This window comes from Hoplias malabaricus, chromosome 1, assembly GCF_029633855.1.
Source record: "Hoplias malabaricus isolate fHopMal1 chromosome 1, fHopMal1.hap1, whole genome shotgun sequence".
Lineage (NCBI taxonomy): Eukaryota > Metazoa > Chordata > Actinopteri > Characiformes > Erythrinidae > Hoplias > Hoplias malabaricus.
This window is the reverse complement of record NC_089800.1, coordinates 14364158-14381282: the sequence shown is the minus strand read 5'-3', so window position 1 is coordinate 14381282 and position 17125 is coordinate 14364158. Positions and strand designations below refer to the sequence as shown.

The 17125-nt window shown below is 38.8% G+C and overlaps 1 protein-coding gene across 2 annotated transcripts in view; it reads left to right on the top strand.

Annotated features, from left to right (window-relative positions):
* Window positions 1–17125, top strand: part of ek1 (eph-like kinase 1) — a 109565-nt gene that overhangs the window by 61960 nt on the left and 30480 nt on the right. For both annotated transcript variants that reach the window (XM_066646836.1, XM_066646837.1), the window contains exons 6-8: window positions 2741–2853; window positions 6724–6886; window positions 9733–9841. In XM_066646836.1, coding sequence (XP_066502933.1) covers window positions 2741–2853; window positions 6724–6886; window positions 9733–9841 — 385 coding nt within the window. The remainder of the gene's footprint in view (window positions 1–2740; window positions 2854–6723; window positions 6887–9732; window positions 9842–17125) is intronic.

Genomic DNA, 17125 nt, shown 5'->3' with positions numbered 1-17125 from the left:
TTTGAATCACCACAGAAACTCATGTAACCGGAGTTGTTTAATTTTGCAGCACTTTCGGTTTGTGTTTACTTTCATGCAGTTAGCACTTCATGCATTTGGAGTCAACGATATCAACAATATAAATCTGTCAATATTACCCACCTATGGAGCAGGAATAGAGCAATATCCTCATCTGGGTTCATGATTTTCAAAGGTAGGAGGTCTCGCCGTTGTCTAAACATTTCCAGACGCCCTCTGCTGTGTGCAGAGAGGAAGAAAGCCTAGTATACCAGACCGAGACCCTTTGGATTTTTAACAATTTAATAACACTGAGGCTTTATTAACACATTAGACAGGTTTCCAGCACAAAAAACAGACTGGAGGGCAGCATATGGTGACGAAATATACTCAGAATTTTATAAAAATTGTGAACATTGCCTCTGCAATATGAAAAAAAAACATTTGCCAAAATTACATGAAACGTAGCCTATAAATATATACCATAATTAGGAATGTTTTTATGTAATATTTGTTCACCCATCAGAAACATCTGCAGTGCAATGCATTTTATTCACCCAATGTAAGATAAGTGGTGTATATTATATGTGGCTACAAACCTGAGAGGGCATTCTAAACACAAATGTGTTACCTTTCAACATTTTTCTTTAAGGTGTCCACACATGCCGTTTGTCCATTTCTTCTTCAAACTGGACAATGCTGGAAGCTTTAAGTGCTTTCTCCTTTCTGCTCCAGATGTTTTTAACCCTCAGGGCTTGCGTCCTTGTTCAGTAAAGAACCCCTACTGCAAAATTGATGTGTGTTTTACCTTCGGTGTGTGCACAAGTGGAACTGTGTGTTTATTTGTTTTTCTGAGTATGTAATTGTTTGTGTTGTGTGACAGGAAGGGTTTAGACAGGGAGCCTGTCTGCAGGATCAGAGCAAGGTTTACAGGATTGTGGAACTCGACTCTCTCTCTCTCTCTCTCTCTCTCTCTCTCTCTCTCTCTCTCACACTCACTTTCTCACACTCACTTTCTCTCTCTCCCTTTCTCTATTTCTCTCACTTTCTCAGCCTGGCTCATTAAAGATGAAACCGTCAGTGACTCTGTTCATCACTCTGTGCCCAAGCCCAAAACAGGAGGGCCTCGTTTGTACCAGTCCTCACACTCTGACACCTTCATTAACACTTCACCCTGCCTCACTGCCTCTCTCTCAAACTCTATCTCATATTCTCTCTCTCTCTCTCTCTCTCTCTCTCTCTCTCTCTCTCTCTCTCTCTCTCTCTCTCTCTCTCATATGCTCTCTCATGTCTCTCTCATTCATCAGTGTTGAACCAAAACCTTTCATTTTTATCTTTTCTTTTAAAAGACAGAATAAAATGTCTTTTGTAATTCACTAAAAATGCCATAAAATTATGTCCTGAAATCTTGTACCCTTAACATTCATTCACCTATAACAGTGAGGATCTTTTGAGACACAACAGTGATAGTACTAAAGGATGCAAAGCTGCTGGTGTCCTCAGAACTATGTGCTGGGCCCAGAGTCTAGACCTAAACAACATGGTTTGGATTACGTGGAGTGTGAGACACAGATAATGCAACTAGTCTTAGTACTGAGCTGAACTTTGGAGGGGCAGAGAAACATCTGTTTAAAAAAAAATTATTTGAAAATGTGAATGCAAGTCGCTTGAGAAAAAAGGAAGCAGTGGTAAAAGCACTTAATAGTGAGCTCTCTCTCTCTCTCTCTCTGCTGTTGTGCTGCTGCTATCTTCTGAAGACTGCTGGCACTCTCTGCCATGGTGTGTGTATGTGCGTGTGTTTGGTGTGCTGACGTTTCTGCACCATCACTTACTACACACACTGCATAATTCATTACCTCCTCCCTCCTCACACAGCCCTTCATACTCTTTAATTAGAAGCACAATTAATCCTCTTCCTCCACCATGCAGATCAATCTCTATCCATCTTTCTCTTTCCTCCCTCTCATCATCTTTTTCTCTCTCTCTCTCTCTCTCTTACTCTCTGACTTCTTTTATTTTTCTCTCAAACTTTGCATCTTATTGCATCAATTGTTCAATTCTTTAAATGTGGAGGATATGTAAATTGTATTTTAATATTGAGAATAATTCATTAATTCATTGTCTGTACGCACTTATCCAGTTCAGGGTCGAGGTGGGTCCGGAGCCTACCCGGAATCACTGGGCCCTTCACCTGAAGGGAGTGCCAGTCCTTCACAGGGCGACACACACACATTCACACCAATGGTCACGTTTTAGTCACCAATTCATCTACCATCGTGTGGGTTTCAATGATGAATGGAGCTGTAGATGAAGCCATATTACATTTGAAAGCTTTATAGCTTTGAGAATATGTGCGATGAGCTATGTATAGCCTAGGAAGAATGTATATCCAGAATGTCTCATATTTAAAAATATTGACTAAGAAAATTGACTGATGCAATATGACTGTAAATTAAATATTACATTTTATTATTCAGTAAAATGGTATATTCATTCAAATTTGGTGTCAACATATTTCCTATATTCACAAAATACTTTGAAGTGTGAATCGACTATTGGTTTACAGTTTGGTGTCTAGTTTCTATTTGGTAACTTATTTCAGTTTATATTTTAGAAGGTTTTATTGAACAATATTTACCAATTTAAGATCTATAGTGTAAATATAGATATTCAGATGTTGTTTGTAGATGATTGATAGTTTAAATTGTCTTTCTTTCTCTCTCTCTCTCTTTCTCTATCTCAGTGAGTGTAATAGTAAAGGAAAGACGAAGTCGGGACAGCATCACGTTGGCATGGCAGGCTCCAGAACCTTCAGACGGGGCTGTGGTGGAGTATGAAGTCACCTATTATGAAAAGGTTAGTCCCTTTGGTGTCATACCAAGTCCGACTAACTGCCTAATCTCCAGGCTGACCTTTGTGGCCCTGTGGAACCCTGGTCTGAATGGACATATGGCAACTGCTGAGCCACAGCTTTTTTATCACACCCTGGGGAGCCACTAAGATGTCAGCACACAGATAGATCCTTTTCCGTCCCAATTAGCATTCCTGGATGACTGGGTGACCCTCAACACATCTTTTCATCCCTGTGGCGACACCGCTGTCCTTGATGATTTGCAACATTTGCAACACTCGCGCTTCATCCATATACAGTGCCGACTGGGCTGGTCCAGTCCACACAGGCGGCTTAAAGCAGGACTTGGTGGAAAGCAATTGTACACAGTTGTATACATCACATTATACGCTTGCTTCAGAGTTAGTTGTACACACTCAGAACAAAAGAAGATACAGTATAGAGAAATATTATTGTCACCAAAGGTACAAACAGTGTAAATGTGCCTTTCAAGGTACAGCAGTGGTGTTAAAGTTCAGTTGTGTTCCTGAGAGGTATCTTACATTCTTTTCTCCAGAAGGAATAGACATATGTAAAATAAAAGAACGTAATCTAAGTCCTGGAGATGATGAGGTACAGTTAAAGTGAGAGTTTTTCTCAGTCTTGAGAGTAATCTTAGTCTTGATTATGGTTTCTTACATACAGTCACACTATTATCTGTGCAAATACACAGTAATACTACTTAGTGCATAATTAAGAAAAGTAGTTGTTGCCCTTTTTTAAAAACAGCAGCATGACAAGCCAAGCTTTTAAGTGTCTTTAATTGAGGGTCTTTGCATCTAGAGTAGAGAAAAGTTCTTGTGATTAAATGCAATCAAATCCTTACATCAAATTTCCATAGCTTTGGAGATTTAGCGCTGACCAGCTTGGTGAACAACAGTGTGAATTAGATTTATTGTGATCTGTAGATTTAAGAAGGTACAGACACATCCAGCCAAGAACCTGTACCTTGGGTCTCTGGCAGGAGGGAGCGGAGAGACATGCAATGATTATTATGATTTATGCAGTTGATTATGGTCTATATGGCTTTGAGATGAAGATCACAGATGGGCAGGCTTGGCAGCTGCCCGCGAGCTCGCTCCGTTTGATGTCGGCCATTTGGCCCAACCTGGCTTAGGCCGAGGCTCGGTAAACTCAGCCATTTTTCACTCTTAGAGCTTTTGGACCTGGAACTGAGCGAGTGGTTCCTCTGAATGAGATGCATTTCACACACCTCTGGGTGAAGCTGACATGAAGGAAGACGAATGGCTATCGATATGCTGTGAAATATTAATGCAGACACCGAGGTGGTTAATTCTCTTTAGGACAAGACAATAGGATGATGAAGCGGCTGTCTGACGCCTTCCCAGATCAATCCCGTCTGATCATTTGTTTCAATGAACGCTAATCGCTGTCCTCTGGGAAACTGCTGGGTTCCTACAAAATGCACCGATCTGCGTTTTTTTTTTTTTCCTTTTGTCTGCGTTAGTGGAGAGAAAAGCATAGTTAGCAATCGGTTTGACATGAAAGAGTGCAAATTTTCAGAGGAACTAATTGTTCATTGGCAATGGACTGATTCAAATCCAATCTGTGCACTTTGTTTCTCTTTAAACCTGACGGCAAGAGAACTAGACTTGATAAAGGCTGTGACAGATTGTTGCAGACACTATGACACTAAATATGTCAACAAGTAAACAAGCCGCCACTGATACAGTTTCGTTTGGCAGTTGTCCAAACTGTCTTGTACAAAATCACAGATTTGTACACTCAGAGGAAGCTCCAGCAAACTGTGAAGAAGGTCTGAAAGTAATTGGATGTAATCTCCCATCAGTGCAATCCTTGTATAACAAGTACAGCAAGATAAATGGCTTTAAAATGGCCCAGCCATGCACTGTCAGAAAATGTGTCACTGTGGTGGTACTATAATGAAAACTTACAAATATTCACTTCTCCTTCTTGAGATGAGAATGTAATGTACCTTTAGGGAACACAACTGGAATTTTAAAAACTGTTGTACCTTTAAAGGTACATTTACACTGTTTGTACCTTTAGTGACCAATAATGTACCTCTACCTTAACTTTGTTTCTGAGAGTGTGGGTGCTGTAAAGAGGGGAAAAAAGGCAGGAAAGGACAATCCAAAGCATCTCAAAGTGATCTGGACTTACAAAGATTGTACTGAATGAGTCTTATTTGAAATGCCTCATACGTGAAATACATAAATCCCATGGACTCCAGTTGACCCCGTTCTGTTTAGACCAGTCAAAAAAGCAGGAAGAATTAGTGTTTTGTTATTAATTTAAAATGGAGATGCCACCAAAACAAAAATCAAAATAAAATAAGGACAGTCCAGTCAGTGTTTCTTTTTATTTGCTAAATGTACAAATTCAGCAAATAACATTGAACTCAACATAATACCTCAACACACTTGGAGGAGAATGCTAACTGCTCATTTGTTTGTTATTGATAAATTATCCAACACACACTCACATAGGCTAGTAGCATACTGATTAATGGGGATCATCCCAACCAGAGGCACAGCACATTTGAGAGGCATAAAGCATGTATAGCCTCATGAAAGAGAAGGAATTATGGTGCTTTAACATCATAATGATGTATGATTTTGATGCTTTTGCCATCAGAGAACTTTGCTCCTTACCTGAACTCTACTGTTGCCTGCTGATTGTTCCATCAATATGTGCTACAGAAATCAGCTTCAGAAATTCACAAATCCACCCACGAAGTGTGAAGTAGCAGGTTAAATTCTCACCACCAACACACTGGCACATGCAGATTTTCTTTCGCTTCAAGTAGTAACTTGTCAAATCACTGTGTTGTGGTAGAATTTGAATGTTTTAAGTGCAGGCGTAAAAATCATTGTTTGCTGCTACTGCGCAAATCCCCACTCCCTGTAGCACTGAGCTGAAATAAATGAACAGTAAATAAACAGTGTCAGTCAAAAAAAAAAAAAAAACAATATCTTGATTTCATCTTTTCACCAATCATGAAACTATCTTACAAAGAAAATACACTGTACTGGTACTAGGAGCTCTGCTTTTGTGTCAAAACATTCAATTGCACTGTTTATTTTACGAACGCCAGCTGCATCATGTGGTGACAGTTTCCACCAGAAAGAACATTTTTCAATTTATCTGTCACTGTGGCATCTGGAGAAACATTTATTTTAATCCCCAGTTGTAGTGTTTGCACATTCATAGTGCTTCAGTTAGTTTGCTCACCTCAGTTTAGATAAGTGTAAGTTCTCAATCATTCTTATCTTACATTCTTTTTTTACACTCTGTCTGAAACATTCTTGTAAGTAAGGAAGGTTAATGTTGGTTATATGTAGGTATTTTTAGTGTTAGGTGACTATATGCTTACTACTTAAAATCTGATGCTGTCCCTCACTGAAAAAATTAAACAGACCAACAATATTTGGAAATTAATAAAGAGTGTTCTCCAAACAATAGGCTGAGCCCAGATCTTAACATTACTGGATGTGTTTGGAATTAATTGGATCAGAAAATAACGCATGCAGCCAAAATGCAGCCAAATTCTAAGACTGAACCTTGAAGATGTGGGGGTGTCATCAAAGAGTGTCCTTGCAGATTAGTTTAAAAACAATAAATCTTGTGATAATTCATAAAATAATATTCATTTTTGTTCTGCTTCAGTGTAGATATGTATAACTTAATGAATTATTAATAAGCGTTGTGGATGTGTGTTTTGCTTCTATATGAAACAAACCAAACATGGAAGGGTGATCTCTTTTACACAGTTCTATATGTGTAATACTACATGGTTTTATTATGACAGTATATCACGTATATCACCGTTTTCTACTGATTCAATCCCATAGAACCAGAGGGATCAGAACTACACCGTGCTGAAGACCAAGTCCAACAGCATGACAGTGGAAGGGCTGAAGCCCGGCACTACCTACGTGTTCCGGGTCAGAGCTCACACTGACGGGGGCTACGGCAACTACGGAGGAGAGATTGAGCTGGAGACAAGCCATGAAGGTGAGCGCAAAGTCACACACACACACACACACACACACACACACACACACACACACACATCTCATGGCTCTGTTTATTCCTGGCAGTTCGAGTGCAGTATTAGTATTGGGCCACACCTGATGGAATGCATGTCTTTTTCACTTTGAACCACACTTCATATACCAGGCTTTAATGATACAACCAGGCAATTAGAGATAGTTGTCATATATATTATTCCTTATATTTGATAAACATATTTACTGACAGCAGTATATGAACATAATGTATGAACAGATATTTGATTGAAGAATTAATGAAATTTAAAACAATCTGTCTGATGCTGATATATCATCTCATTAGTCATTGGTGGAATAGGGCTATTCACTGTATAGAACTGTGTACCAGCTCCTACCTCTGCACAACCCTAGTGATGGTCTCAAACACATTAAGAAGGTGAGCAGTTTTACAAATGAACTCTTGACGAGGCCATTGCAGATGACGACCTAAACTGTAATTCTGGTTTGTTTAAAACAATGTTTTTTGTTTGTTTGTTTGTTTTTTACTACACAATTCCATATATTTTTCTTAATAATTTTAATGTCTTTCAAATTCATTTACATTGTGGAAAATAATAAAAAACAAGTAAAATCAAGTAAACAAGTAAAAGTAAAATCGTTGAATGAGAAAACACTGTGGGAAACCATCCCTGAGTTGGTGTGTATAAAACATATGATGGGTACTGTATGTGTTTGAATGTAGTATGGAGCACACCCATTAAGTCCAAACCTGGGAGGCTCGTGTATTCAGGGAAGCTTAAGAGTGTGTGCGTGGAGCCGAGGGCAGAGGGCTGTAGGGAGGAGTTTGGGCGTTGTCCTCCAAATCCAACAAGTAGCTGTGTCTTTATTCATGATTCTTACAATTCCACAGTATACTAATCTTTTCATTATATTCCATTTACACAATAATACACGAGAGGGTGTGCTATAACGTGAGATATTGGCACCAGTACACCAGTGTGTACAATACAATATTGCGAGTGTACAATTGCGATTATACCACAGTTCGTTACCGCCGTTTATTATTAGGTTTTAAGATAAAGAAGACAAGAAGAAAATTATTTGTGTGTTTATCAACCTTCCGCAAGGAAAAATAGTTCCATTCCATCACACATACCTTTTGAACGTACTCTTCCAACGCCCAGGCATTGCACTGTCTTGTAAACGACGGCGTAGTTGCTAGGTTACATGTATTTTGTGGAGTGATACCTGAAGCGCTTCGGTCAGAGTGCCATTATCGTGTAACATTGGCACTCCTGGAACGTCTCTCAGCCAATCACATCGCAGGGTCACAACTAACTGTGGTATAATTACCTATATTCACTACTTACTACATTCCATTCCCTTTTATACTCACTCTCTTTCCAGAAGGTGTCTCAGGAGCCCTTTGTTGTTTGTATCCTCCCGCTCAGTGTCTGTGGAGTCTCCAGTGCTGCCATTTTCCCCCAAACTCTTTCTTTCTGTCATGTCTCAGAACACCTACAGCTGTTAGCTGGGCCCCTGCGAGAGCTAACAAACATTGGCTCATTGCAGCCGTAGATGTTTCTCAGCACCTCTGACTCCTCTTTCCAGCAGCATGGGTTAAGGAGAGCGTAGTGTAGGGTCATTTCCATGTGTTTAATTTTTGTGGACATTGCACAATGCTTGGAAATAATGATTTACATCTGTGGTTGTTGTAACATAATTGTGTACATTATGCCGTATCTTGCGATTTGTCCCTGAAAGCATGGAGCACAACACTCAAATTGTAAAGCACTACAGTTTATTCTATAATACTCTACTGTACACTGTAGGCAACAGACATAAACCTGTGCTAAGCTCTCTCACACTCGTTATATCCAAGGTTAGTTTACATAAGCGCTGCTTTGGTCTGTTTCACTGTAGAGAGTGTTACAACAACTGAAGCTTGTTAGAATAAGACTATCTAGATGTTTATGTATGCGTATGTCAGGCTTATGGAAGTGCCATAGCCTTATGAATAATAACATACGGGAAAGTGTTAACACTTTTTCGTCTCACGTTATTGAAAGTAAATGCCATAAATGCCAACTTAAAGATTTAGTGCATCGTGAACTTTATAAATGTAGCACATTACACAAATACAGAGTAATGAAAACTGCTACAAAATAAATGGCTCTTTAAGGAGTATCATGATATAATTCTGTGCTATTTGTAGTTTTATGTCTCCAAGTAAAACATGACCCACATTTTTCACATTTAAACATGTTTTTTCTCCAGCTGCCTCTCCAGATTTGACTAATCGTGTTTCTCCTCATAAATCCTGATGAATTCCTCTCTGAGAGCCCACTGTGGGGGTGTTTCACCTTGTGAAGTGGCACAGAGCTGTCAGACAGCATCCTTCAGGAGTTCTCTACGTGTTTCCCCATGGGGCACAGCATGCTGATTGAACTGGGGAACTCTTGACTCTTCTGTTTTGTTATGGCGCCTGGTTGTTTGCATACAGTATGCAATCTGAGGATTGTCACAGTTGATGCCCTCGTACTGGAAAGAGCAGTGCAGTTCATCTGTGCTCTCTCAGAGCCTCACATTTATTTGAAATTCATGTTTTTCACGTTTTTCACATTTTAACCCAATATTTCACATTTCTTGGCTGTTTTAAATTTTAATTTCTATTAAGAAATAATAAGTTGACATATCAAGAATGCATGTTTTATTTATTTTTTGTGTGTATTTCTGTCAATTTATCATAAGTTCACATTACTCCAAATTTTAAAGCAGCCCTGCATAACAAAGTATTTCACGCATTAAAGTTAAACTAAAATAGTCATACAGTGCATTTTATTTTAACAGATATGTTGGCAGTGGGTGATCCGAACCAGCAGACAATCCTGGCTGTGTCCATAGCAGGAGGAGTGGTGCTGCTCATTCTACTAGTGGCCTGTTTTGTGGTCAGTGGCAGGTAAGAGCTTTTAGAAGATTTACTATTAAATAATAACTAAATTCTAAGCATGCAGTATAAATGTCCATGAAGAATGGTTTAGCTCAAAACGTCCATAAAATATTGTCTCCTGCATCAACATTTAGGACTATTCCATATAATCAATTTGACAGTTTTCATAAGACTGCATGACTGGTCATCATAACTGATATGAAAATACATATAGACCTCTTAAAGTGTGATTTATTTACTTCTATATCAAAGACATGTGTCATTTTATTCACCAGACACTGGCTTGACTCACTCTAATGTAGATGCAGGCAAGGTTAAACAAAGTTCATTATAAATACATTTATTAATTAAATAATTAATAAGAACAGAAGTAACAAATAAAGTTAATAAACACAACAGAGAACAGAAGTCTAGAGCACTACTGAAAGAACATATGCTTAAGAAACTAAACACAAAAGCCAGGAAACAACAGCTGCCACACCACAGTGCAAGGCAAGTACAAGACACCTGGTGTATTAATACACAGGGCAAGAGGCAAAGAACACCTGGGAACTACCTACAACTGTGGACACCAACCACTCCCACATGAAATACGTTACTGGGGTGTGGCAAGAAGAATTTTTTTTATTTGATGTGTGCCTTGTGAAAGCCTGTAGTAAAAATGTAAAAAAACAAAAAGTAAAATAAAATAAAAAAGGTCTCCCTCTCTTTCTCTCTCTCGTTGTATTTTATGTTTATGGAAGATATAAAAAGACACTCTGAAAAAAATTAGAAAAGCTCATGATTGTAGATAGTAACCCATGGAGATGAAAGCAAACACTCTAGAGAGAGAGAGAGAGAGAGACCCCCGTTGCTACAGGGTTGGCAATGATGGAGACCATTAAATGGAAATGAATGAAGAAGATGGGCCAGGGGATAGAGCAGAAAGAGAGAAAGAGGCATGAAGAATGAGCACATGGGAGGATCCGCTTTTTGATGTATATTTTCGACTGATCAAAGAGCAGAACATATTACTTCACTTTTATTCTAGGCCTGTCTCATACGAAGTGATGTGCCTCAGCAACAGAGACATATCCCTCAGAGACTGAATATATCAAACAGACAATAATTAATTCAATTAAATGTAAAAGCAATCTAACATTTATTTAATGTATGCATCGTAAACAAATTGTATATGACATGGTTCTTTTTTTAAAATACTTTTTTTGATGTGTAAATGCTTTTAAATTTTGCGAACAAAAAAGATGGATATATAATTTCAAACTAAGGTACAAAAATGGCCTGTTTTGATGATTTCATAATAACTAAAGACATACATATACACTGGCTAAATGTTTGTGGATATAAACTCAGCCTACCCCTTTCAGCGTCCCTTTGTTAAGAACATCTCCTGGAGGAATAGCTACTGGGAATACTTTACTGTTGTAACATTTCTGTTAGGATTTGATGGAATTCAGCCAAAATATTATTAGTGAGGACAGGTAGTGATGTTGGATGTTCTGGATCACAAACACCACTCTAACTCTGTTGAATAGAGCTCTGTGAATAACCCAAAAAAAAAGCAGTCTACACTTTGCGAAAGCCTGCTAATGGCTATGGGTTTATTTCAGGTTGCTGATTGATTTGTAAGCTGTAAATGACTTGTTCACCCACCTTTTTGGTGCTAAAATACACACTCTTCCTGGCAAAGGTTGGGGATTTTACCTGTTGAAACAGAAGCCAGCAAAAATGCCTGAGGAAAGACCCTCATGGTAGCAATAAACAAAGACTTTGATTCTCGTCCATTTGGAGCGGTAGGTTGGCAGTTGCGACTGTGACACTAATTCACTGTGGCAGGCCCTAGAGTAATGTACAGGCCAGTGTTTTGAATTGGAGTGTAGAGCCAAACACTTTAATTGCATGCAGTACCTTGGCACAGGACCGTATGGCACAATCTAGCCGTAACTGGGTATTTTTTGCTCCGTATCTGGATCTCTATTTGGGAAGCTGGTTCCGAACTTTTGAGCGGGGAAAAGGTGATCCCTTCTTACAAAGCACTAGGCTTGGCAGATTTTGTTTGTTTCTTATCATAAAATGGGTGTTATGATGTAACTTCAGAAAAGTTAAACAGTTTTGGTTCACTGTCCAGTGAAAAATATATATGTATCTTCAAGAATAGTAACTTCACAGGAGAGGGTACAACTACTTTTTTAACTTTCAATGGAAGTCGGTGTAAAATATTTTATTCCAAGTAATTTTGGAGCATTTCTATTAGTCATTTCATTATGAAATTTTCAAACAGTGTGAAAGTAGATTCAAATTTGACAACAGTGGGGATATATGTTTTTAACTGGACAACAGCAATATTCACATTCAATAATATAATAATATAATTTAATTAATCATTTTACTTTGAAAGTAATGATCTGGTAAAAAAAAAGAAATGTACATTTTATTTTCTCTTAATACAAATATAATCACCCAAAGTTTTTAACTACGATGCTAAGCTAGCAGAGAAATAAATCTCATGATCAAGTATTGATTTTATTGATTAGTATTTGAACAGACTCCATGTTGCTGGCCAGGGAGGGTGTATTGCTAAAGCTGTTGCTAGGAAAAGAAAATAGATATTAAAAAAAAATAAAAAAAAATAAATGCACACCTCAGCAGCTCTCATCATAATTAAATGTGTTTGGGACTATTTTGAAAAGTGGAAAATGCTAAATTTGGAGGTATATATGATTTAAGTTATATCCGCAAGTCTGTTTCCAGATGATGTGGAGCAGGGCTTTGAAAAACAGAGCATTCTTATGGTCTTCTCTTGATGCTCAGGTATGGCAGTAATATCCCCCCGTTGGATAGCACAAGCCTTGCCAGATGGCACATGATCATTGTCCTGCTTTGCTCTGCTGTTTCCTGCTTTCTTTGGGAAAGCAATTAGAAAATGGCAGACGCTCGCTGCCGACTGGGGACTGGTTCGGTTATCTCCACGGAATGTTCCAATGGTCTTGCCAAACGTGGCCGCACATCGTGCAGGTGCTTCCTAATCGGTATGTGGACACGCATCATTTGCAAGTCTAAGTTGCACCTTTTTTTTTTTTTTTTTTTAACTGAAAACGGAGGAGGTCCAAAGAATACAGGCTCTCGGTAATGAGATGAATTTCCTTGCATTTTCCAGCCAGTAGGTTGCTTATATTATTATTGGATCTCATTATCACAGTTTAACAGCACAGTTTGAATCCCTGTGGTTCACTTTAATTCTGCAATTTTAATTTAATTGTTTGTCTTTTTAATTCATTGAATGTTGATTGCTATCTCGTCGCGCTGTAGGCGTGCTGAAATATTTCATGCGTTTGAGAAACCGTTGTGAGAACCTCCTTCTTTCTTAAATGGGTAATTATCTTCAAGTAATGAATTATAGGAGCAGTCAAGAGTTTGGACACACTTGGCTGAATGTGTTTCTCATAATAATAATTCATCTATAATCATTTTCAGAAAATTGAAAATATTTTCATCTACAAATATATGTTTAAATGGACGAAATTTGTTTCTAAAACTAATAGAAATAATGAAGGGACTCCAGTGCTGGGGCAAGTTATACCACTCTTTGACTGTTGCCATTGGCCATGGTGGTCATAGTTTAATATCTGGTCACTCCCGAGTATCCTATTTCATTAGCGATGCTTTTCTATGTGCATTCAAGGAAAATACTAAATTGTGCACCTAAAAGTAGCAGATTTAATTAAAAATGGTTTCTACAAACACCTAAACATATTGTACATTTGGGATGAATATGTACCCAAAAATATACCCCCTGACCATGTTGTATGTAGTCACAGGACAGTATGGACTGTAGACAGTACCTGCCTTGGGCTGTTGTGCAACATAGCAGCCATCGATGGCAAAATAATAACCTCCATGTTTTTAGAAGGTCTGCATTACTGCGCTGAGGATAAAAATAAATAATAAAAAAAAACATCCACAGAGACATGTTTTGTGCGTCAGGACATTACATGTTGGTATCCATAAAAAGACGCAGGACCAGGGTCGATAAACAATGGCCAGTGCCTGGGTCATTTCTGGGTATTTTATTGATATTGTCTATGTGGCAGAAACCGTCAGCATGGTGTAATTGTGAATGGAAGGCTGTGAAGGTATAATAGCAGTAAATGGCATTGCCGTGTCTGTTCTGTGATTGAGGGGGCTGTGAATGTGCTTGGTGATTGTAGGCGCTGCATTAGCTGTGGATATACGGATCCTGCCCATACGCACTTTGGCACTTGATGTAGCGCAGGTATTACTTGTAATTTCCTCCGGGGTTAGCCACCATACCACACTAACTCACTCACACTGTACCATCACTTCATACACTTGCGGTAATAGAGGAATATTTCAACACACGCACACACACATACGCACAAACACGCAATCACACATGGAAAGACAGAGCGGACTGTCACACTCCCAGAGGACATAAGCATAATGGAAGGCAGACGTTGGATGAATATTATGGCTACTCCAGTCTATATTTTTTCCAAACACATCCATCTGGCCATTACGCCTCTTTGCCGGAGCTTAAATCCATCTTCTATTTAATCTAGTGTCTCTATCTCTTTCTCTCTCTCTCTCTCTCTCTCTCTCTCTCTCTCTCTCTCTCAACATTGAACTGAACAATCATTTCATTAGGAACACCTATCTACATTCATTTTCCATTTGTTTAGCTACTGACCATACCAGAGCACTGTGTAGTTCTACAATTACAGACCATAGTCCATCTCCTGTTTTGCATTCTTACACTCCCCATTTCACCCTTCTCTGCAGTGTTCAGAACCCCCACAGGACCACCACAGAGCAGGTATGGCTTGAGTGGTCGATCATTCTCAGGGCTGCAGTGACACTGACATGGCGGCGGTGTGTTAGAGTGTGTTGTGCTGGTACGAAACATGCGACTGTGCAACGTGAAAAATATGTGTTTGACCGTACTGAGACATTAAACTGATTCAGCATGTGAAATCAGAGCTCTCTCTGTGCCTCAGTGCCAGTGTTTTGTATCACTGTGGAAAAGAAGCCCCTTGTTGTTTTTGTTGTTGGATGCTCTGCAGTTTTTCTTCTGGAGAAAACATTCTCAACAGAAATGAGATCATCAAAGCAGCTGAAGAACAGTAAAATTCCTGTTGGTGTGTTTGCACAATACTAAAAAACTAACTCTCAGCTGTTAGATCATATTCTTCACATTGGAAATAAACATTTATTTAACAACACGGAAAACTTAGAGAAAGGCACCAATGGCCACTTTATGAATTTATTGGTGTGCATTCAGCTGATGTTTGGGAGTAAGTAATATTTCACCATGACTTGAATTAAATGGAGATTATTGTTGCATGTACAGTTTATATTACTATTGTCCTAAATACAGAGGATACATATAAAGTAAATGTAGTTAACTATAAAACCTACTATGTGAAGAGCTGTGTAATTATGTAATTACATTTGGGTTGAACTGGGTAACATTCCAGAGGGCATCACTGTAAATTCTTCTACTCAGTGTCATGCAGTTATTTCCAGTACGTTAGGCCACGGCCTGCGCGCCCTCCATTTTTCTTCAGCATTTCAATTAGCGTAATGAAGGCTGCTCGACCGCTGGCCTCAGTGTTTTTGAACACCTCTCTGAGGAGCTCAGGATTTATGACTGCGTGGATACACTCCAAAGACATCATCATTTCCTCCTTTCTTTATGAGCCCGCCGGGCGGAAATCAATTTCTCATTGCTCAGACAAGATGAAGGGGTTAAAGACTCCTCTCCAGGGGGCTAGGATTTCTTCTCCCGAGTGGCAGATTGTGTTCCGATATCTTCGTGAACATGAGTCTATTTAATGTAGATATTTTTCAGAGGTTAAATCATATTTTTTACTTCTCTTTTTTGACTTTACAGTTTCAACATAGTGATTGATGCTGTAGACAACTGCCATGCAGCACCTTCTTACTGTAAATCATGACTGTCATTTATGACCACATCTACATCTATGAGATCATTTTAATGCCTAATGCATCGTTTTATTGTCATTTTGGAAACACTGTTTTACGTTATTAGCATCAGACACATCTATAATCCCTCTTGACTTTGAATAGTTTCTATTGTAAATAAATCATTAAGCCTACTTCAGTTTTATTAGCCATTCGGAGACATCCTCCTGAGCTGTCAGGCGAGGCAACCCTGACTTCTGCGTGTTTTGATTACTCTGGTTTGAGATGTGAACGCTATTACAAAAGCCTGGCTTCAGGACATAATCATATTAAAAATCATGTCAAAAATAACATTTGCATTATTTGTGTGATTATGTATGAGACTTACTCCTTCATAAATACACCATCTCTTTTTTTTCTATACTCACTCTCCATTTTCTCAGCTCCACTGGCCATACACGTGCCCTTTATAGTTCTACTGCTACAGACTGTAGTCATCTGTTGCTGTGCATACATTGTTTGCCCTCTTTCACCCTGCTCTTCAATGATCAGGACCACCACAGGCCAGGTATGATTCAGGTGGTGGATCATTGTCAGCGTGGCAGTGACACTGATGTGGTGGTTATGTGTTAGTGTGTGTGTTGCGCTGGTACGAGTGGTCAGTAGTCCCTGAACCTATTTGCATATATTTACAAATGACATGGGCCAGTGTCATATACTATCCTTGCCATTCATAAACTAGAAAATGTCCAAAGACAGGGGCAGCTTAGAGGGCATCTGAGCAGAGCTGCAGCTTTGCTGTATAATATTTGAAATCACAGATTTGTTCACATTAATATATGTAGGAATATTATAGTTGGGATATTATTATTCTCTTCTGTTCCTTAATGTAGAAAGGCTTAAACATTTATCATTCACACTGGCATTTTACTTACTAAAAGCAGTGGGACAGGTCATTCAGTTGCAGCAGCACAAACAGATGCCACTTTTCCACTGCATGGTACCTACTGTACTGGAATCGGTTTCTCCACTTTTGTGTTTGCAAAATGGTTCCAATGAGCTGAGTAAGTACTAAACCACTACGTGTGAACATTGCAGAGTGCTGGTTGACCAGAGAGACTTGTAAATCACAACAAATATGCAGATATCCAGCACAAACTATTGGTGTGTAAAATCTCAAGGCTTCAGTATAGATACAGACTAAAAATGGCATCTTGCAAAATGACAAGGGGTTGAATTAAAGAGGTTCAAACACTTCTGGGATTGATGGATGACAAAAGACTTCAGGAAGAACGGGAAGGCACAAGAGGGAAAAAATACTACTGATCTGTCTGAACTGATGAACTGTTA